General features: G+C 49.7%; 1 protein-coding gene across 1 annotated transcript in view; it reads left to right on the forward strand.

Moving 5' to 3' along the window:
- Positions 1-21,095, forward strand: part of CASZ1 (castor zinc finger 1) — an 87,623-nt gene that overhangs the window by 36,442 nt on the left and 30,086 nt on the right. Inside the window, exons 2-6 of the mRNA XM_088178769.1 lie at positions 3,410-3,976; positions 10,708-11,545; positions 14,299-14,367; positions 18,691-18,781; positions 20,830-20,994. Of these exons, the coding sequence (XP_088034895.1) occupies positions 3,410-3,976; positions 10,708-11,545; positions 14,299-14,367; positions 18,691-18,781; positions 20,830-20,994 (1,730 nt within the window). The remainder of the gene's footprint in view (positions 1-3,409; positions 3,977-10,707; positions 11,546-14,298; positions 14,368-18,690; positions 18,782-20,829; positions 20,995-21,095) is intronic.

Raw genomic sequence — 21,095 nt, forward strand, 5'->3', positions numbered from 1 at the left:
ACTCCCGGCGGCATTGTTTTCAGAGGAAGTGTTCAGTGTAAATAGAGCTTGTGGGAGAGTTTGTCCCGGGCAGAGATGAAAAGTCCGTGTGACAGGCTCAGGTTATAAATGGCTTCCTTAGATTGATGTGAAATCAAAACATTTCTATTTAGACGAAGAAAATGAAGGGGGATGTTTACTTAGCCTGGAATCTTTAAACAGTGATTTGGGGTGGGGAGCTCGGTCTGGGGGGAGGGTGCCTCTCCTGGCTTTGGGGATCTGGCAGCCCTGACCTTGGGCAGATACAAAAATCCCTCATGCAGCAGCTCAGCTTCTCTCCTTCTGCCCGAGAGAATGGAACACAGGTGCTCTGGTCTCCTCCAACCTGAGGGCCATGTTCAGCATTTCTCTGTAAGAAGGGTTTCCCTTCTGCTCGTGGACTTGACAGCCTAAAAGAAGGGAACAGGAATGTTGATAGAGGTAATGTCCATCCCATTCCATAGACAAGGAAGTAAGGGAATGGAAAGATAAAATGATGTGTCCAGACTTGGAGAGAGGTGGTTGCAAGGTTGGCAGGAGAAAGCTGGAAGTTCTGACTTCCACCTATATTGGAATAGGTGAGATGAAGATGTGCAAGAGCCCTGGTACTTCAGAGCAAATCCCATTCCAGGAAGGTCTCTGGGAGGGTTAGTTTTATAGATCAGGGAAGTGGCATGTTTTCAGAACTTGCTTTATTTTTAGCTTAAACTTTAGGAAAATATTCTCAAAATGTTAAAGAGAAAAAAATCCCAAACACAAGAAGGGAGCAGGGTAGGAGCTGAGGGGCAGAAGCAGCGGAGGCAGAGGGGCAAAGCCAGGCTGTGTGAGACGGAAGGAGGCAGAGCAGGAATGGAAGACAAGTTGCAGGCTCCCTGGAATCGCTGCACACGCGGCAAGTGCAGCCTCAGGAACGTCTGTTCCTCTTTTCCTTTGAATAAATATTTATATATTCATTTGCCAGCTGGTGCACACACTTGGCTGCTCACCTCCAGACCAGAATAATGGGATCTGCCTTCCTGGCAGAAAGGGGTAGGGCAGTGAGGAGTTGTGCTGCCGAATGTCTGCCTCCCAGTTGTCTCCAGCTGCGAGCAGTGCTGATCTCACCCGTTAAGCAGGGCTGGCTATCGTGAGAACATGGACAGGGAATCACCGGGCGGTGTTTGGGAGAGAGGCTGGTGATTCCGTGCTGACCCAGTGCCCTGGCCCCGGGCAGGCACCGCACGGAGGCTCCGTCCCAGCCACCTGCAGCCAGCGGGGCTCTCCTGGCCCTTGGCCTGACCCACATCAGCCGTAGGTGTCCTGGCCAGGCTCCACTTGGAGCTCACAGCAGCCTCCTGAGATTGCCTCTGTGGTACCGGTTGGGCAAAGGATTGGCCTTCACTTTGTGCCCTAAATAGTGGGAATGCAATTGGAAGGGAAGGTGCCAGCAAACAGAGACTTGCAGCTTTATGGGCATCTGCCTGTGCCCATCTGTATGTGCGAGGGCTGCAGGCTTGTGTTGGGGAATGTGTGAAAAAGGAATGTGTGGGGGAAGGCACAGGAATGTATTTTGGGGAGATGGGACTTCTTAACCTGTACATGTAGGACTGTGTTTACGGAGTGTGCCAGCGCATACACACAGCTCTTTGAACAGCTGTAATTTCTGCATGGGGAGGGACGTGTTTGGGAGCATCGTGTGCTTTCCCTTCGTGAAAGCATGATTGCACGTAGGTGTTAGTGCCAGGGGGTGCGTTTGCAAAGTGGAGGAGTACATTTTGCCTCCCTTTGTGTAGGGGGCTGATATATTTGTCGGGGGGTTATTTTTCTTGCAGTCCTTGACAGGAAGCGTGTCTGAAGCTGTCAGGAGTTTACGCTAAGCAGCCACTCTCTGGCTGTTGGACAGCAGGTCTAAAGTTTCAGTCTGTTTGTATTGGGCTGTCATGTTATGGGATTAGGGGCTGTCACGGTGGCTTCTGGGTGCATTGTAGGGGGTCTGATTAATCTCACTGTGCTTCTGTGGAGCAGCACCTCTGTGCTGGTGACAGGGAGGTGTGGGCTGAGCTGCCACGAGGGACTCCTGTGCAATAAAGGAACCCATTCCCATCATTTGAGGTCTGGAGACATGTTCTGTTTTGCTCTACTTGTGACCAGCCCTCTTTCAGCACAACATAAAATCCAAGAGCCCATTTTGGAGGGACCTCCACCTCCAGCAATATCCCCACAAGTAACTCTTGTGGCATGTGTGTTACCAGCAAGTGTTTTATTGAGTGCTCTTCCTGAGCCCTGGAATGCAGGGCAGGGTCTGCCTTGGCTCTGCTCTGGGGGAAGAGCCAGGCTGTGTGCCCATTGCAGCCTTCCATCCTTTAACCCTGCTTAGTCTGGGCATCTCTCAGAGGTATCAGAAATAAAGAGAGAAATGAGACAGTGCAGCTGCTTTAGAATAATTATTTTGCTTTTATTTGGGATTGAACCTTGTTAATTGTTGGTGCAATAATTATGCAAGTGACTCTGATAGAGACCATTTAGTTCAAGATTCTCCATGACCTTGAAGTTAAGACCTTACCTTCTTCCTCTCCCCCCACCTTCTCTCACCCCTCCTTTACTAGCTGTCACATATGAATAAACTACATTAAAATAACAAACTCACACTAATTAGCTGATTGTGCTGGGAAGTATGAGAGCAGAATTTCCTGTGTGCAAGAGCAAGCAGGCAAAGGGGCCTGATCAGCCAGTACCAGCCCACAGCAATTTTCTCCATACTACTGTGACACACCAGTCTAGTTCTGGGGCTCTAAGCACACACACTTTGCCAGGGCTCCTGTCCTCCATACTGGTTCTTTTAGGTGCATGCTGGTTCTCTTCTCTAAGACTATGCACAAACTCTTTTAGGCGAATTCCTCTCTGTCCATAGGGTTAGGCTTGGGAAGCTGTTGTCCTTGCTAGAGATGCTTGGGTGCAGTTGCTGGCTGGTGTGGTTTTGGCACCTACTGCATCTGGGATAGAGCTGGGAACCTAAAGCAGGTGGTGCTGCAGTCTGAAGGAGAGGGAAATCCAGGCTTTTAACAAGTTTGTATCCTGCCTCAGCCAGGAGCAAAGATTGGTCTCGTGCTCACCTGCTGGAGATGTTTGGGGCCTTTCAAGCCCAGTTTTGTCCCAGCACAAATAAGTGCCTCTTTCTTGTGGCCAGTGGCATATTTTGGTCCCAGCAGGTTCAAAGGATGCTTCTCACCACGCTCTTCTGGCTGGGCTTCCATTCAGAGCTTAGGAAGCACACAGTAGCTCCACCTTCCCGAGGGTGAGACTGGCCATGCCCGAAAGCCCATTGGGTTGGCACCATTCTTTTGCTGTTTGGGTTCAGGTTGTCAGACCCCACTAATGCCCTTCCTTGCTTCCTTCTCCTCTCTCTTCCCAGCTGAAAGAACTCTATGCACTGACGCAGCCTCAGGAAAACCCGCAATGGCTGCCAAGCGCAAAGGCGGCCTGAAGCTGAACGCCATCTGCGCCAAGCTGAGCCGCCAAGTCGTCTTCGACCACGGGGGAGCCGAGCAGGCACGTGCAGACAAGGGGCCACAGCAGGAGAGCAGCAACAAGGACCTGCCCCAGCCTGGCACCAAAGAGCTGGGCACAGAGTTCTCAGATGGACTCAGCCGCGTGCAGAAGATCGAGGAGGACAAGAGGAGGGAGGTGATCGAGAAGTGGGTGAACGGCGAGTACAACGAGGAGCCCTTGCTGGGGCGAGCAGAGGGCAAAGAATGTAAGGGCACCGAGAGCACAGAGGTGCCCCCCGAAGGGGTTTACATGGTGCAGCCCAAGGGCTGCAGCGACGAGGAAGATAACGGGGACGAGGCAGATGCTCTGAGGGGCTCACAGGATGGCAACTTCTTGGATGACAGGGATTCAGATGGGCCAGCGAAGGATGATGCCTACCGGTCCTCCAGTGGCGAGCCAGGCTCCAAGCTGGGGGCAGGAACCACCTCAGGTAAGCCCTCTGTCCCCTCCATTTCCTGACACAGGACAGCCTCAGGGTTACATTTTCTGTGTCCATGCCAGGTCCTGCAGCACCTGGCAGCCAAGGGGAAGGGTGAGAGCCCGATCCCCTTGCAGAGACCTGTCCTTTTGCTCTTGGGACCATACGGAGTTTGCCTCTGGCTTAGCCTCCCCTTCCCAAGAAGGGTGGTGTGAGAGTGCACGTGGCTGGATAGCTCTTTCCAGACCACAAATCCCTGGGGAGGACAAATCCCACCCTCCAGACTCCTCCACACCACTCAGACGGCCATAGCTGTGGTTTCCTGGTCTGGTATTCCCACGAAAGCAAAGAGAAGCAGAGATTTGTCTTGTGACAAATCCCAGGTGGATTCTGCAGGGTGTGCACGCACGGGCTGCCTGTGTTATCCAAGCACACTCATGGCCACACGTGGCACCTTGATGATGAGTAGCTGCTGACCGCGGGAGCCCCAGGACGAGCTGGGACAGGGCCAGCAGCTCTGGCAGGGCCGCCTGTCCCGCGGCCCCCCCGGCCCGGTGCCGAGCGCCGACCTGCGGGACCCCGGGCGGGGCCGCACCTGTGGGCGGGGCCGCACCTGCAGGACGGGCGGGAGCAGTCGCCGGGATGAAGGTTCTGGAAGGAGTGGCAGCCGAGGTGTTCCTCCAGGGACCGGACCGGGGGCAGCCTGCAGGCGGCCGAACTGAGCCGGGGCAAGGTTGGGGTGGTCCCCAGAGAGCCCCTGCAGAGCCCCCAGCACTGAGCGTCCCGACCCCTTCTTGCTGTTCACGGCCCCTCGGCCGGGCTCAGGTGACACTCGTGTCGTGTCGTGGGGCTCAGGTGACACTCGTGTCGTGGTGTTGCCTCCCCTCATTAGGGGCCCAGTCCTCCAGCTTTGCCACCCTGAGCTCGATCCCGAGCTGCTGAAAATGGAGCTCCCACACCTCAGTTTCCCCCACCAGCTCGTGTGTTCTTCCTCCGGCTGTGTATTTCCTATTTTCAGACCGCTTCTGCTTCATTTTTGTGGTTCAAGAGATCTTTGGGAAAGCCCTAGATAACTTTCTTGCTCCATTTCTGATACCCAGGTTTCCCCCAGATTTACTCGAGGGGGTGTATGAGCACTAAGCCTTCTTAAAAGCTTTGGGTGAATTGAATTCTCTCCATTAGGGCAGAGCAGCTCCCTCCCCATTTGTCACTCAGCTGGGCTGGAGCTGTAATTGAAAGATCTTCCCCTAATCTGCTCCACCTGCACGCACCCCTCCCCTGATCTCAGCAGTTTGTGAATCCATCAAACTTTGCTCCTTTTGTGTGTGCGCATGTTTTCCTCCTCCTGTTAATAATGCAGCTGAAACTCATCTCCGTCTGTCCGTTCCCCTTCTGGAGAGGCACATTCTCTAGTCTTCACGAGTTCAGTGGCAGCGCACATAATTATGCATATAAGATATAAACAGAGCTGTTTAATTATCCTTCGCCACATCAGTGACAGAGTAATTAACAAACATTGCAAGATCAATGAGGGAAAGTGTGACCTTCAGTTTCCTTTGATAGGAAAGCCCTTGTCGTTCCCAGACACAAGGTGATTGTGCCTGGACTCTGGTTTAGTTTGTTTTAATTCACACCACTCCACCCCACCCCACCATTTGCAGCTTTTATTTGCTATGAAAACTAAAAGGAGGGGAACGTAAATGTAAAAAAAAAAAAATTGTTACCGAACTAAGGAAAAGGAAAAGAAGCTGAGGTTTCTCACTGGGGGAAGGGATTTCAGTAAAATACCTTTGCAGGGCTGTATTGTCAAAGGATTATGCAAAAAATGGGTAACTGTTTGGGAACGGGGAGGGGGGGGCTGAAGCTTCATTTATGTCTAAGGCAGGTAATGGCACATGAGGGGTCCAGTTTACATACAGAGCCACGTGGGATTTGACTTGCAAACAGACGTGCTGCCACGTCTTGAGCGTCTGCTTCGAGAACCTTGTTAGAAATGTCATTTGCAACATTTCCCTGAAAGCACAAGAAACATCCCTTGCTTTGGAAAGGACAAAGTTATTTTCCTTTACTTTTTCTGTCAGTGTTCAGGAAATGAATTTTCACCTGTTTATCACCAAGTTCTCTCAAGACCTGATGTTACTGGGTGTGAGATTTGGAACTTCCTCTGTCAAAGAGGAGGAATTTTTTGTAGGAGTTGGGGGATCACAGGAGTCAGATGAAAGGAGAGCAATACAGCTCTGCCCTCCCAGTCCAAGTGGCTTTGGGGGAGTCATCACAGAAACCTTGATTTGAAGATTGTGAGCACCAGTTGCTCCCTATGAGAACAGGGGGTACAGAGCTGACAGTGCTGAGCAGTGTTTAAAACTGAGCCCATGCTTGCATCAGCTGGAACCTTGTGTGAAAAGCAGGAGCCGCACAGAAAACCAAATCCTACATCTAACAGGCTTTCTTGGTCAGTGGCAGAAGTGATCCTAGTTATATGGGGATGACAAGGGCTCCTGCTTGCCAGGGTCCTGGTGTGTTCACACTGTCCACTTTCTGGGGATTCAGCTGGTGCCCATGTCTTCCATCAGCACCTCTCGTGGTCTGTTGCCAAATCCTGGCCACCTTTGTGTCCTTCCAGGCTGACAGGAATGCTTGTTGTGCATCAGGCAGAAGTTCACAGAGGCTCAGTCAATGCTATTCAAGCCTTTGAAACAAGATGGAGTTTCTTTGTGAGCCTCCCCTTGGAAAAACAGGACTGAGGAGTCGGTGCTCAGTCTTGCCCTGTGTGCTCCTCCCCGATGCACTTGGGAAGCACAGTCAGGAGTCACAAAGCCGGTGTCTGCCAGGAGATGGGTGTCAGAAGCTGATCTGGACGTGCAGATCTGTTTCTTCATTCATTCAGGCCCCCTCTCTTGCCCACTGACCGGCCCATGCTTCTCTGTGCACATTTATATATAGCAGTGAGATTTCTCAGTCTCTGACACAGATCCCTTTCCACAATCGCGCACTGACGCACACGTACCCAGGCAGATTTTCCTACACATGTTCTTCACTTTGTGTGTTACACAGTGGGCTAAAGCAGTCAGGAGGAGCTTCCCCCTGTACAAGCTTTTGGATCTGCCTTTCTTTTCTTAGTTTCTTGGCTAGGTCTCTTGGAATATTCATTGGCCCTGTTTTCAACCAGGAGAGTTTTCTCTTCCTAATTTCCTGGGGAGTCTCCACTTAAGAGAACGTATATTCCAAATGCCAGTTTCTTGCTCATCATCCTGTATCCCCCAAGTCTATGTATTTTCCCTCCCAAGCAGAATAAAAGACAGAGCCCTGGCTGGGATGTCCCATCCCCCAGTATCCAGACCTTGCACTCCATTTGGGCTGTTTTGCTTTTCCTTCCATATATAGTGTGCTGCTGCAGGCTATTTTTAGCGCCTTTTTTGCTAGCTTCGGATCCTTTGTGATATGATAGCTGCTCTGAGACACACAGATCTCTGCTCTTTGGCAATGCCCACAAATGGAGAGCAGAGGCAAGGGGAGAGGGAGCCCTTTATTATCACACAGGAAAGGAGAGGAAAATGCCATGCAGGGAAGGGGGTGGAAAACACAGGGATAATGCTTCCTGTGGCTTCCAGGACTCCTCACAGGGAGTGTTTCCCAACTGTTGTCCTGCTTTGTTTTCTCTGTTGGTGGATATGAGGAGGGTTTTCTGTCAGCTAGGTAATATCAATTACCTCTTCACCTTTGTCTGAAAATGTATGTGAAGTGAGGTGGCTGAGTCTCATACGATGCTTCTGGTGAGCCAGCTCCCTTCTCTAAGGTGCTTCCACTGCCTCTGTCCTTCATGTTAGGAGCAATTAAATGCAGGTTGTCTTAACTTCAGGGCATGTGTTGGGCTCATGCTGGATGAGTAGAGCTGCACTTCTGGCAGGGAGCAGTGGGAATTGGCCAGAGCTTTGTCTCGGATATGGGTGAGGAAAGACTGAGCAATGCCAGCAAAGCTGTTGATCAGGGTGGGTGTTGTGATCATCTGGAACCAAATCTGAGCAAAGGAAAAGCAGAATTCAAGGCGGGTTTGGGGATTAAATCCATGGCAGTGAAAGCTGAACTCAGATTTCACAAAGCTCAGAAGTTCTGAACCATCCCACACCTCTTCCTATAGGCTTGGATTTTGCACCTAACTGTTTACACCAGTTGAGGTATAGCCACATGGTACAAAGATGGGACACAACGGCTTTCAGGGCAGTGGCTAAAGCTAGCAAAAATCACATTTAATAGCTTGATTTCTTATCAGAGCCTCAGTGTGGTATTCTTTTTGCCCTTGCAGCTTGACACAGGCTGGCTAGAGTTTTTCTTGGAAGTGCTTGGAAGTCAGGGCATTATGAGGGAAGCTGGGGGTTGTTTTATAGGTCCAGAAAGAAAGGAGAAGCAGAACTGGGAAAGCAGATTTAACGGAAACAGGAAATTGTTTGTCCCAGTAGGGAATTCATGGGTTCATTCTCTTTTGTTGGGTCCTAGGGTTACACTGAAATGGAAGTGGGGAAAAGAAAAAAAAGAGGTGAAGAGAACTGCTTTAAAGCAGAATGAATTTTTTTAATACACTGTGTGTGAAAGATAAAGTTGTCCTTCAGGCAAGTCTTCTTACTGGACCCGGTGAGGAGTGGTTCTGCATTTAACATCCTGTAAGATTAATACCAACCCATGAGGTTGTGCTATGCCCTAAGCCTGACACTGCAGAGGCATTGCCACCCATTCTGTGACTAACAGGGTGTTTATTCTGGAGGCAGGCATCCCAAATCCCATGCAGAATGCTGGGCTTAAGTGCCCGGAACTGGAAGGTCATTTTGGGCTAAATCAGATCCCAGCAGGTGTGGCTTTGTCCTTGCCTTGCAGGCTCCAGGCGTGTTCTTCACATCGCCTTCCCCAGAACCACGCACACAGGGAACCAGTGCAGCAGCACTTGTGCTGCAGTAAAACAGCTATTCCAGGCAATCCTGGAGCAGGAATGTGACCTTCATGCTCTTGCCCATTTAGTGCCCGTCACAGGCAGTCTTTTCCTCCACAGAGCCCTGCGAAAACTGATTTGTGGGAGCTGATAGCTATTGAACTTCGGCTGTGCTCATTGACAGGCTCTCGTGTGCACAGAAATGCTCTCGTGTACGTGCCTGCCTGTGCAAGTGGCATCCCTGGCTGTCAGATTCCCACATCTTAGGGATCTTTGGGGTCTACTGACCTGTTCTGTGGCAGCGTCTTTGTGCCTTCCTTTTCCACTGTGTTTCAAGGCAGTGTTGCTTTGTTTTGAATGGGATCCCTTGCCCAGAACTTCCCTTCTGCTGTCAGTGCACCTCCCTGTGCTGGCTGCCTGGGAAGGAGTGTGCTTGCCCATTAGGGCCAGAGCAAGTGTTGAGTAAAGATGACGAGGGAGGTTTGAAGGACTCCTGCACACAGTAAATCTTTACTCTGCAGGAGAAAGCGAGAGGGAGAGGAGGAGGAGCACTGTGTCAGACTGGAGCCCGAATGAGGCTAAGCCAGCACATCAGAGCAGTCTTTATTTCCTCCTTTACACTGATATTGGGTGACCTCCAGATGTGTGTTCTTCCCATCCTGGTGGGCTGTGAAACTGCCTGAGGGAGTAGGGGAGGGAAGAAGGGAGGGAGACACTCAAGGAAGGACAGCTTTTGCTCATTCTTCCTCCCTGTAATCAGGCTCTGTTAGACTAACCCCTTCCTGCCCCTTCCCCGGAGCCCTGGCTTTATCCCCCTCCCTGGAGCCCTCATCAGGACAGCAGCTTTCTCTCCTCAGCCTAAATCCTGATGGAGGAGAAGGCTGTTCCTTGCCTATTTTTCACCTGTGTGGACTTCCCCCTTTCCTGGTGTTAGTGGAAGCTGTTCCTGGCTGCTTGAGAGGCTGGCTGTGGGTTTCCATAGCATTCACTGGACTGTGGCCCTTTTCCACATGGCAAGTAGTAGCTGTCCGGTTATAGGGATTGAGAAGGAAGAGAGCAAGCTGAGTGAAACTTTACAAAATGGACAGGGAAGGACTGCAGCAGAGATGGGGAGCTGCCCTGCCTTTGTGGTGCCTTCTCTTCTCTGCTCTTTCCTGCACTCCTCATTGCCCAGTTTCTCATGCACGCAGCCTTTGCTGCTCTTCCCCTGCCTCGATTCACCTCCACCTCTGCTGCTTTCCTGCTCTGTGCTCTGTTGTATTCTGCTCCACCCCACACATTGCCTTGCCCATCTCCCGTATCCATTCCACACCATGCTGTCCTGCCTGCTCTCAGTGCTGCTTGCTCTTCACCAACACACACGGCATTTTCACATGGCTATTCCCCCTTACACATGCTGCCATCTATCCTCTGTGCACCTCCTTCCATACACAAATATACACAAGGACAGATCTGTACAAACCTCGGCGTATTGGCATTGGTCTCACTTCCAGTAAAATTACTTTTTCTTCATATTAGGCCAAGGCAAGAGTGCAGAGACATTTATGAAACTTTGTTTAATGTACTGAAAAGCCATCGGCTAGAACATTTAGGAAATTGATTTTCCTGGCATTGATGAACTCTTTTTATTTTACCCCAGTATTAATTACTTTTTTTTTTAAACAAATTAATTTAAGAGTCATAAAACCTAACAAGTGAGCCAAACGTCAGTAGATCATGTTCCCCTCTCCCCTTCCTCCCCCCTTCCCTGCTACTCGTGCTGGTATGGGAGGAGAAGAAAAATCAGAGCCTGGTGTGAGCCTCTCCTCTGGTTTCACTGCAGGGGAAGCTTCATCACTGCGGGATTACGCCGCCACCACCATGAACGAGTTCCTGGGCATGTTCGGCTACGACGACCAGAACATGCGTGACGAGCTGGCCCGCAAGATCAGCTTCGACAAGCTGAACGCTGCTACCTCAGAGGCCGCGGCCAGCGCCGCCCTGCCCGGCGACGACGCCGGCAGCAAGCGAGCCCGCTTCTCCAAGTACGAGGAGTACATCCGCAAGCTGAAGGCTGGAGAGCAGCTCTCGTGGCCCATGCACTTGGCCAAATCTGAGGAGCTGGGCTCCAAGCTGGGCAAGGAGCCGTCCTCAGTGCTGGCACAGCCCATCCGCGTGCCGGGCCCGGACGCCTCCATGCTGACGGAGACCAAAGCCACCATCCTGCCACTGCCCTCTCCCAGCAGTTCCCAGATGCAGGGCCTGATGTCACGGGCCTCCAAATACGACTTCTTCATTCAAAAGCTGAAGACGGGTGAGAGCATCAGGCCACAAAATGGCAACACTTACAAGAAGGCCTCCAAGTATGACCTAGAAAACGTCAAGTACTTGCACCTTTTCAAGCCTGGGGAAGGAAGCCCAGATATGGGAGGAGCCATCGCCTTCAAGACAGGCAAGGTAGGCCGGCCTTCCAAGTATGATGTGAGGAACATTCAGAAGCTCACTCCAGTAAAAGCTCCAGTCCCCAGCCTGGCCCCTGCTTCCCTCGCCAGTACCCCCAGCAGCACTCCCGTGGCCGGGCCAGAGCAGTCCATCTCATTGCCATTCAACACTCCTGAGTACCTGAAATCAACTTTCTCCAAGACAGACTCCATCACAACTGGAACAGTCTCTACAGTAAAGTAAGTGTACTCCCATTTGTCTTATCTAAGTACTAGAGGGGGATCGTACCATAAGTCTGTGTGTGGTTCAGTGGGCAATTCCAAGTGCTTGCACTGTTAAATACTGCATTGTTCATGGGATGGTTCTCTTCGCCCTCTGCTCCTCTTTTACACCTTACATCTCCATTTATCTGGTTTGCACTCAGGCTGTGACTTGCCATCAGCAGTCATAGCCATGAATCTGGAATCCAATAGCTCCTGAGTTCATATGGTAAAATGAAAGAGGAGGGAACACGGTGCTGTCAGCACCATGGTCAAGGTTGGAACTACTTTTATTTTCTTCTCCCTCTGGTTTCCCAGGCATCTGGATGTGTCTGTAGGAGAGCCTGATTCTTGTTTCCATTTAACTCAAAGGCATGACTCTGCTAACTTTACTGTTAGCAAGATGGGGCTTTTTGTTTGTCCCAGATCTCAGAAGATATTTTGGCAGCTAATTCCCATCAATTTCCATAGGAGTTAGGCATATACCTACTTCTGTGGGACCAGGCCTGTGTCTTCTCAATTTGCTTACACAAATAGAGGTGATTCAATTACCCCTCAGACTGGGCAAACTCATTAGCCCAATTACCACTAATAACCTCCTGCACATACGTTGCCAGCAGTCTCTGCAGTGATGCCGTTGACTGAATGGAGGGATCTGAAGGCCTTGCCAAACCTTGGATTACTTTTTAATGTGACTTCCAGAGGTGGGAGCTGTAGAAGAGATACATATGTATGTCAGCCTGCAGCAGGGAGGAAGGGAGAGACTTCTCTGGTTTTTTGTCATGGTTTGGGTTTTCTTGTTTCTCACTGTGAACCTGGGGCTGTTGTGATCTGTGAATCCCAAGAAGTCATTTGTAGTAAGTCCAGAACCTTCTGTCTTTCCCTCTGTGCCATCACACACAACTACTGCTTAGTCCTCTGATGAGAAAAAAGGCTTGTCTTGTGTTTGCTACGTGGACCTAGGAGACCTTGGGCTTGCTTGAATGCTTTTTGCAGTCCCAGCAGTCTGCATCACTCACTTTCCCTGTTTCCCCACATGGAAGGCAGAGCCATGTAATGATATCTCTCTTCCATGTGAAATGGTTGTTTATCAGCTGCCTGCAGGCAGATGGGGAGCTCCATGGTAAAGGTGTATGGGAAAGGACAGAGGATTATTAACATCTGCATCTGCTCAGGATGCTCAGGGTCCTGCTCAGGATGAACCTGTGTGTGCTGCAGATGACAGGCAGGGACTCCTATTACTGAGAAACACAGTGTTGTAAATATTCCTGTAGACTCAGTGCCCTGTTGTCATGGGTGACTTGGTCCAAGAGTCTTGAGAACGCTCAGCTGCCTGGGGCTCAGTCGCCATCCTAGAGCTGTGCCCGAAGGCACAGGCAAGATTAACAAGCCTCTTACCTGCTGTGGTGCTGCACTGGGATCCCAGTTTGTTTTCCTTTCCCCTGCTCATTTTCTGCCTCTTGCCAGATGTGGGTTTGCCAGCACCATGGTCATTCTTCCTCTGGCCACAGGGCTTCCTCAGCTGGGGCATCACGATGGGGCTGCAGCTGGAATGGAGGTGACCAGGGCCTTCAACCTGGCACTTTTCCTGTCCTAATCACACTGCAGAGCAGAATGGGCTCTGGTCCCTTCTCCTTCAGGCTACTCACTAGATACAGGCTCCCATGAGGACACAGCACCTGTTAATTGTGCTGGTGAAGGAAGCTCTGTGGTGTCTGGGCCATGGCTTCCCACTCCCAATCCCCACTGAGTTCAGTAACCTGGCAGGAATTACCCTTTACTCTCACACATCTGCACATACACCCTTGCCATGGGTTTAAACTCTCTTAGATCCAATGCTCTTAACCTGCCCTGAACTCGTCTACCTTCAAGTGAACTCTGTGCAAAAGTGTCCTTGTTTAAACCAGGCTTTAAACCAGAGCTGCAGGGAGGAGGAGTGGAGATTGGGCACAGGCAAAGCACACAAAGGAGATGGTGTGCAGCCTGTCTGCAGGTGCACTGGGGTGGCCCTAACTCCTGGGTAGGCTGGAGTCCGGCCCTGCATCTCATTTTCCCTTTTCCTGAACTCACTAAGATTTTATTTCTGTCTGCCTCCTAACGATGTAAAATAATCCAGGCTTATGTGACAGTTGGGGTGGTTTTCTCATTGATTAAAATACATAACCTGTCTGTTGGAGTTTTGGGGTATCGTGTGAAATAAAGAGGCATTTGAAGCCCCATCCAGGGGCTGGAGCCACTGTTTCAGTGCTGGTCACAGAGCACCAGGGCTGCCGGCCACAGGGAAATGGGCAATAGCTCACAGCATGGCTGGCAGAGAGAAAATTCTCCTGCAGCTGAGCCAGGGGCAAAGCTTCCATGCACACAAGGGCAGCACTGCCAGGTGCCTCAGAGAGATGTTTGTTTGCATGTGGCCATCAATTTTGCAGAGGCATTTTTTCTGTAGAAACAGGTTTTTGTGGTTGATCTTCTCAGTTTCTCCAACAAACTGCTGTGAGTCCTGCAAAGAGGGAGCGTGCAGGGAGGGTGGTAGGCAGCCTGTGTGTGTTTCCCTAGGAAAAGAAGGAACAGGATTTGAAGGGCAAAGGGGAGGGAATTTAAACATACAGGTGTCTTTGCTGGTACCCTTCCCTGGGCCCTCTGTCCTGATGTGTCAGAGATGTGTGAGAGAAGCAAGGAGTTTAAGCTGTGCCCTGTTCCTGCTAACCAGCTCTGCCCTGTGTGTCTCTCACTAGGAATGGATTACCCACTGACAAACCCGCCGTCAGCGAAGACGTAAATATTTACCAGAAGTATATTGCCAGGTAGGCAAAACTTTTGACTTTGCTGGGGAGAGGGCTGGGAGTAAGAAGGTGGAGTGGTGGTGGGAAAGACAGGTCTTGTCTGGATCAAGTGTTTAAACCAGACGTTGGCACTTGCATTTCCCGTGGCATCTGTACTTGCTCTGCCCCCCTGCTTGGGAGAGCAGTAGCTGTGAGAGGTATAAGTTATGCCAAGAGCATGCTTAGCTCCCTGGAGCTGTTAGACTTTGTGACAAATAGTGGAAAACTGCTTCACTGAAGAAGCCCAGGATTTAAAAGGGTGTTCTACCTCTTGGCTGTTCTTTCTATCCACTGCCTTTTTCCCTTGCCATGTCCAGTGTCTGCAGGAGGCAAACAGAGAACATCTCAGCTCTGAGAACCTAGGCTGGAGAGATTCACAAGTGATTTGAGTTTAGGGGGCTCTTGGCATCAACATGGGATGTTCATCCTAGAAAATGTTTGCAGCTCATTTGTCTGAGAAGCCCTCACTGAATCAGGTGCAGAGTAGGGCACCTTATGAGCAGGGGCATGCTCAGGTCAGGACAGTGATGCTGAGAGGAAGCCCAAGGCTGTTGTGGTGAGACAGAGTGAGTAATGCCACGAGAGCCAGAGGGACAGAGGAGGTGATTGCATAACACCTGTCTGGTTTAGAGCTCATGGTATAGAGGGTCCATCAGGCTTTACCCCCAGCCAGTTGAATCCTCCATCAGTAATGTGAGAAATCTCCCAACAAAAGCCCCTTGTATCCAGACAGACACGAGGGAAGGAAGCAAGCACTTCTCTCCAGGAAAGACTCTGGAGGGTTTGCTCCCACCAGCACTTGGGCACTTACTAATGAAAGGGGAAGGGAGTGTGTACTGTGCTTTCCCACCTTGCCAGAGCCCACAGAGAGTCTCCTTGTGGGACACAGTCAGCTGCTAGGAAAGTGAGGGGAACATTTTGGCAGGGAAAAAGAGAGGGAGCAGCACTCTCCTCCCTCGAGAATGGAATGAGAAGTGACTTAGTTTCCTCCCTTTTGCCCAAATCCCAGATGTAGGTGAAGGGGGCAGAAAACCCCATGGGAAGAGAGGACAGTTGTGCCACCACAGGCAGCTCCTCAAGCAGCAATGTCTCAAGTGCATGTGGGAATTCACTGCCTTGGGGGATAGTACAGTAGTAGAGTATACAGAATATAGGAAGGAAAGCAGGGGTTTAAACCACTCTTTGCATGGGGAAGAGGGAGCAGCATCCTTTTATTTCTGAGATTGCAGGAATTGCAGGGATGGCAGTGGGAGAGGAGGTGGCACCTTTCTGTCCCCCATTCCCCTCTCAAGCAGAGAACTGTAAACGCTTGAGCCACATCCAGTGCTCGTGGAGCTCTGCAAGCCCCTTGCCCTGGCTCAGGCAGGTAGCTGGGAGAGGACTGTGAGCTGCCTCAGGGACACCACATCCTGCTTAAAAGGCTCCGCAAGCCACCCGTTGGCAGTGCAGCCACTTCCCTTCAATTTACACACATTTAAAAAAACAGTTTAAAGCCTTAAAATCAAGGGGTGGGGGGAGAAAAGACACAACACTCTTATGTCTGTACTGCATAATTAGCTTAATGAGTTTGCCAAAGCCACTGCCAAAAGCTGCCCAGGGATAATCCATTCTCTCACACAACAAAACAAAACCTCTTACTTAGCTAGTTTGGGTTGGGTTGTTTTTCCCCCTCCTCCTCCCTGTATATTTATAATTAAAAAAAAAAAGACCACAGAAAAAATTATTATTATTATTATTAGTGCCTCAGCAGATGGTGCTTCTGGCAGCACTTGCTTAAATATTTATTTCTGTGTGGGTTTCCTCCCCCCTTGTAATTGGGGTGGGTTTTTTTTTTCTTCTTTCACATCATCGTTACAGAGTAATGAGTCTGTAAACACTCTCTAAGCATGCTGACTTCTTTATTTATTATTTTTATTATTATTTATTTATCAGCTCTTGCCAGATCAAGACTTTCTGGCCAAAAAAAAGAGAGTGAACCGATTAATGTAAAGGAAGAGGGAGTGGGCTGTTCTTGTGCAAATGAATCTATGTGTCTGTATTGACAGCTTAGGAGTTTGGATTTTTGTATCAGTGTGATGAGCTGGTCTGTGAGTTTCCTTGTTTCAGGGGTGTGTGTTTGTGTCTGTTCATGTAGATTCAGGGGGTGTTGATGTTCTGCAGAGTCTGTGCATGTAAATGTGTGCGTGTGTGTGCGTGTAAGTGTGTGGTGTGTAAGCTTTCCTGTTATGAAAAACCTAAACAGATGCTGTGCTTTAAAAATTAATAGCTTTGAACTGTTTCAAGTGTCAGAAGAAACACAGGATAATATAACCCTTTAGGAGCCCAACCTTGCACACTGAAGGAGCAGAATTTCCCCTTTGTGCTGGGTTTGCCACTTGCCTCCTTCCCCCAGCACACGGCTTGGTGGAACACTTGTCTGTCCCTTCCTGTGCTGCAGACACCACACACACCTTTCCGTGCCACATGGAGAGGAGGGTAGGAGTTGGAAGTGCTGGAGTGCTTGTTTAGTTGTTTTTTGTTTTTAAAACTGAGCCTGTGTGTGATTCCTGCTAGGGTGCTTCAAATTACTCATCTCCTGGAGTCAGATCTCGTTGGTGTCTGGCCCTTCTTTTACTCCAGCTGGTACCTCTGGTCATTTTGCATCCTCATTTTTGATGATAATTTGAACTGCTTTGTATGTGTCAGCAAGGTCTGTATCGTGCTCTTCTCTCTGCTGGCCTGCACCACGCAGTTCTCCAGCCCTGCACAGCCCTTTGCTCTTTTTTCCCCGTCACATCAGTGGCACAGAGAGGAAGCTTCCCACAGGGCACTTACTTTCCTTGAAGAGCTGCTGGTGGTACTGCTGACATAAAGCCCTGGACTAGCAGGACCAGTTGGTTACGTGTGCTGTGGAGCCACAAGTCCCTGGTCAGTGCCACGGTGGCTCTGGAGGCTGCCCTGGACAAGCCCAGCTGTTGCCCAGGCGTTGAGCAGGAATCTCTTCCTCTGCTCTCAGTTCCACACCTTTGTTTGTGCAGCCAGCCCTGCTGTTTGCCTTGTGGTTTGTTTCTTCTCTGCTGCTGAGGTTTGTTCCAGTTTCTCAATCACCTGTTCTGACGTGATCCTGATTTCCTGCAGTATTTCTTCTCCTTCCCCAGGGAAAGGCATGTCTGCTCCTGGCATCTGTCCCTGTCTCCCTTTGTGAATGCTGAGGCAAAGAAGTCATTTAATTTTTTAACAATGTCTATCTTTTCTGTCAATTAAGTCCCCTTTCCATCTCCTAGAGGCCCTGCTGTCTCCATAGTTGACCTCCTCTTCCTTACTGTGCTTCAGAAATGGCTTATTTAGTATTGCTTTACATCCAGACTTTTTCTATCCTGTAGCCTTGCGTTACCCCACCTTACAATGATCCATAATCTTCCCTGCTCCTGCCCCATTCCTCGATTGCCCCAGGATACCCTCACTCCTCTCATTTTCCTTTTTATCTGTTGCCCTTCCTCTTTTCTTTCCCTTGCCCTTTATCATATGCACTCCTGCTGTGTTTAGCACTTAAGTGACGTGAGGAACCTTTGAGGAACCTTTGAGCAGATGGCACTTTATCTTTGAATGTTTCCCCTCTGAGTCCCCTTCTCTCCACTGCTTTTCCCTTTCAAGCTCTTCTATGGTCCTCTAGAATTTACACGAGGGAGTTCATTGCACTGATTACCCCATTACTGGATCATCCCCTTGTGCCAATTCCTGGTGTGGCTGTCAGTCAATAAATTCTGCGTACTGACTGTTTGTATTGTAGGCATTACACGGCATTTCTGTCTTTCTGGTGTTTTTTGCCACCCTGTATGTCAGGAGTTTTCAACTGTGCTGTATGCAGCTTTTCTGATACCCTACTAGATGGGCTTATACTTAAAATTTAGAATCCGTATTTGCCCAGCAATTATGTGTCTCTTTCTGTTATGGGAAGTTTCTGAAGCTTGCTGGTGTGATATCTAAACTCCGTTCTAGAATTGTGTGGTGTTTAGTTCTAGGAACTCTCCTTCCTTATGATTCCCCAAGTAAACAACTTAGATAACGGAGATGAATTTCAAGGGGAAAGACAGATTAGGGATGTACAGGACCCGAGTGATCCGGCTCAAGAAGCGCCTTTAAATAGTGACAAATCAGCGAGGGAAGGCGCAAGGGTCACCGTCCTCGGGGGGATAAAGGAGGTGGGGTTTAATGCCATAAACATGTGAGATGAGAGCAGGAGCAGGACTCAGTTTATTTGTGCCTTGCTTACGGGCACTGCTGCCAGGACGGTGGGTGACCGTGTGTGCTGTGTCCCGTTTGCAGGTTCTCTGGCAGTCAGCACTGTGGCCACATCCACTGCGCGTACCAGTACCGAGAGCATTACCACTGCCTGGACCCCGAGTGCAACTACCAGGTACAGCTCAGAGCACTGCACGGCTCCAGGCGTGTGGGGGGAGCGTGCATCCTCCTGTGCCTTCCTCCCACGGGCATGCACATCCTCTGCATGCTCTCGAAGAGGACAGGATATGTTCTGAGTTTAACAGAACTTTATTTTGCTGCCGTTTAACTCAATCTAATACCATTTAACCAAACTCAGACCACTACGACGAGAAGCCGAATGTAGATCAGCTCGAGTCAGTGGGAACTACTCCACATTTATATCAGTGAAACACCAAGAGCATAAATTGTGCTGTGTTACCAAGTGTGCCTGGAACTAGGGAATGCTGATCTGTTAGTCTGTCTCTTTCCCTCCTGCTGCCCCAGTGACTTTGTGGCAGCAGTATCTGCAGCAACCCCCCAGCAGGAGCAGCAGCGGTGTGGGATTTGTGGGCAAGGCACGGGGGCAGGAGTGATGCTGTAATTGCTGGGAGCACTGCCAGCCCATGCACGTCAGGCCAGCAGTCATGTGCTGTGTTTGTTTACCCTTCTGCCAGGTCCGGACTTGGGCACTGGCACTGCTGTGGTCGGGCTGATGTGTGAGCAGCAGTGCCAGCCTTTGCCTCTGCCCTGCAGCAGACACAGCTCAGCCCTGCCCGGGGAGACCTTTGGGTCTCCTGGGGATGAGTCTGACCACAGCAGAGGAAGTTGATCTGGAGCTGCTGGGCTTGCCTGTGGGTTTTCTATTGATCAAAGGAGGGTTTCTCTCCGGGATGCACGTACTGGTCCTTCCAGCCCAGCATCAAATAATCAAGATGAGTCTGTCCCAACTGTGGCAGAGATATCCCTGCACCAGAAAGTGAGGAACACAAAGGCTGGAAAAACAGAAAAACCTATTATTATGATTGGCCTCATGATTATTTCCTAAGGAGTCTGGAAGCTGCTTGCAAAGGAGCTGTCTGGTCTCGCAGGGAATAAGGATTTAGGCTGCTTTTTAAAATGCAAATTATTTTATGGCTGAGATATATTTTAGAATAAGTAACGCTTTGTAATAAGTGGGCACAAATTAACAATGATTGGCAATAGCAATCCTGTATGTACGCCCTGGGAAATCATAGCTCCAGCCTCCAAGGGATTTCTGTTGAAATCTATATCCATATATTCCCGTGCCAATACCAACGAGATTGATCAGGATTGATATTATAGGAGGAAAGAGTGGAAGCGATAATCATTTGTTTCCTATGAGGCAGACTAGAAAAGTTGTTAAACATTAGAATACAGGCCTTTTCAATTACTGCTCAAAATAAATGGATATTGATTTCTTTTTTAAAAAATCAGATTTACTTTCTCACCTTCAGTGGTAAATATTGATGTCTGTGGGAAATAGAAATAAAAAGCTTCATTTTAAAGGCACTTAGCCTGCTCTGACAATGGGGTACCCCTTCATTGCTTCAAGCAGGTAGAGATTGAAAAGAATATTCTGGTCATACAGATTTAGCTCTGAGCTGTATTTTTCTGTAGAAAAGCATCTGTGACTTGAAGCAAGTCTTGTGTCCCTATTTTCCTAATAAAACCGTCCTACCTTCTAGGGAACACAAGGGACTTAGAATGGGAAGAGAGTGTAAAGGAGCAAAGGGTTTTTCCCAGTTTCTAGTCCAACATGAATGTGGCAGCCAGTATCTTGCTAACCACTACAGTGAGTGACTTGGAAGCTTGGCTTACTTGCTTGTAGGCTGTTCAGTTCACTGGTTTGCTTTCTAACTATAGCACTTCTTGAGATAGTAGCAGCTAAAATTATGCTAGAAGAACTGCAATCTTAAAGCTGCAGGGAGCAGATTCTGGGCATCACCCCAGTGTCATGTTTACTCTAGAACTTTTCATGTGTATTTACTTTCCCTTTACCAAGAAGATACATGCACACAATTCCTCTTTAATCTGATTCTCTTACCGTGATTGCTGCCAAGCTTTTAACTCCTGGTCCCATAAGTTTATTAACAACAACAAAAAACACCCACCCTGCCCCTAGGATTACTCACCCACTGGCATCATGTGTGTCTCACCGTGTGTGTGTGTGTATCTCTGCAGAGATTCACCAGTAAGCAGGACGTGATCCGGCACTACAACATGCACAAGAAGCGGGATAACTCCCTGCAGCACGGCTTCATGCGCTTCAGCCCCCTGGACGACTGCAGCGTCTACTACCACGGCTGCCACCTCAACGGCAAGAGCACCCACTACCACTGCATGCAGGTGAGCTCCTGGCAGCGCCTGGGGCTGTGCAGGCCACGGGGGGACATCAGTAGCCTGGCTACAGGGGACATTCATGGCCTGGCCACAGGGGGACATTTATA

The sequence above is a fragment of the Sturnus vulgaris genome, chromosome 25 (assembly GCF_052056855.1).
Source record: "Sturnus vulgaris isolate bStuVul1 chromosome 25, bStuVul1.hap1, whole genome shotgun sequence".
Taxonomy (NCBI): Eukaryota; Metazoa; Chordata; class Aves; order Passeriformes; family Sturnidae; genus Sturnus; species Sturnus vulgaris.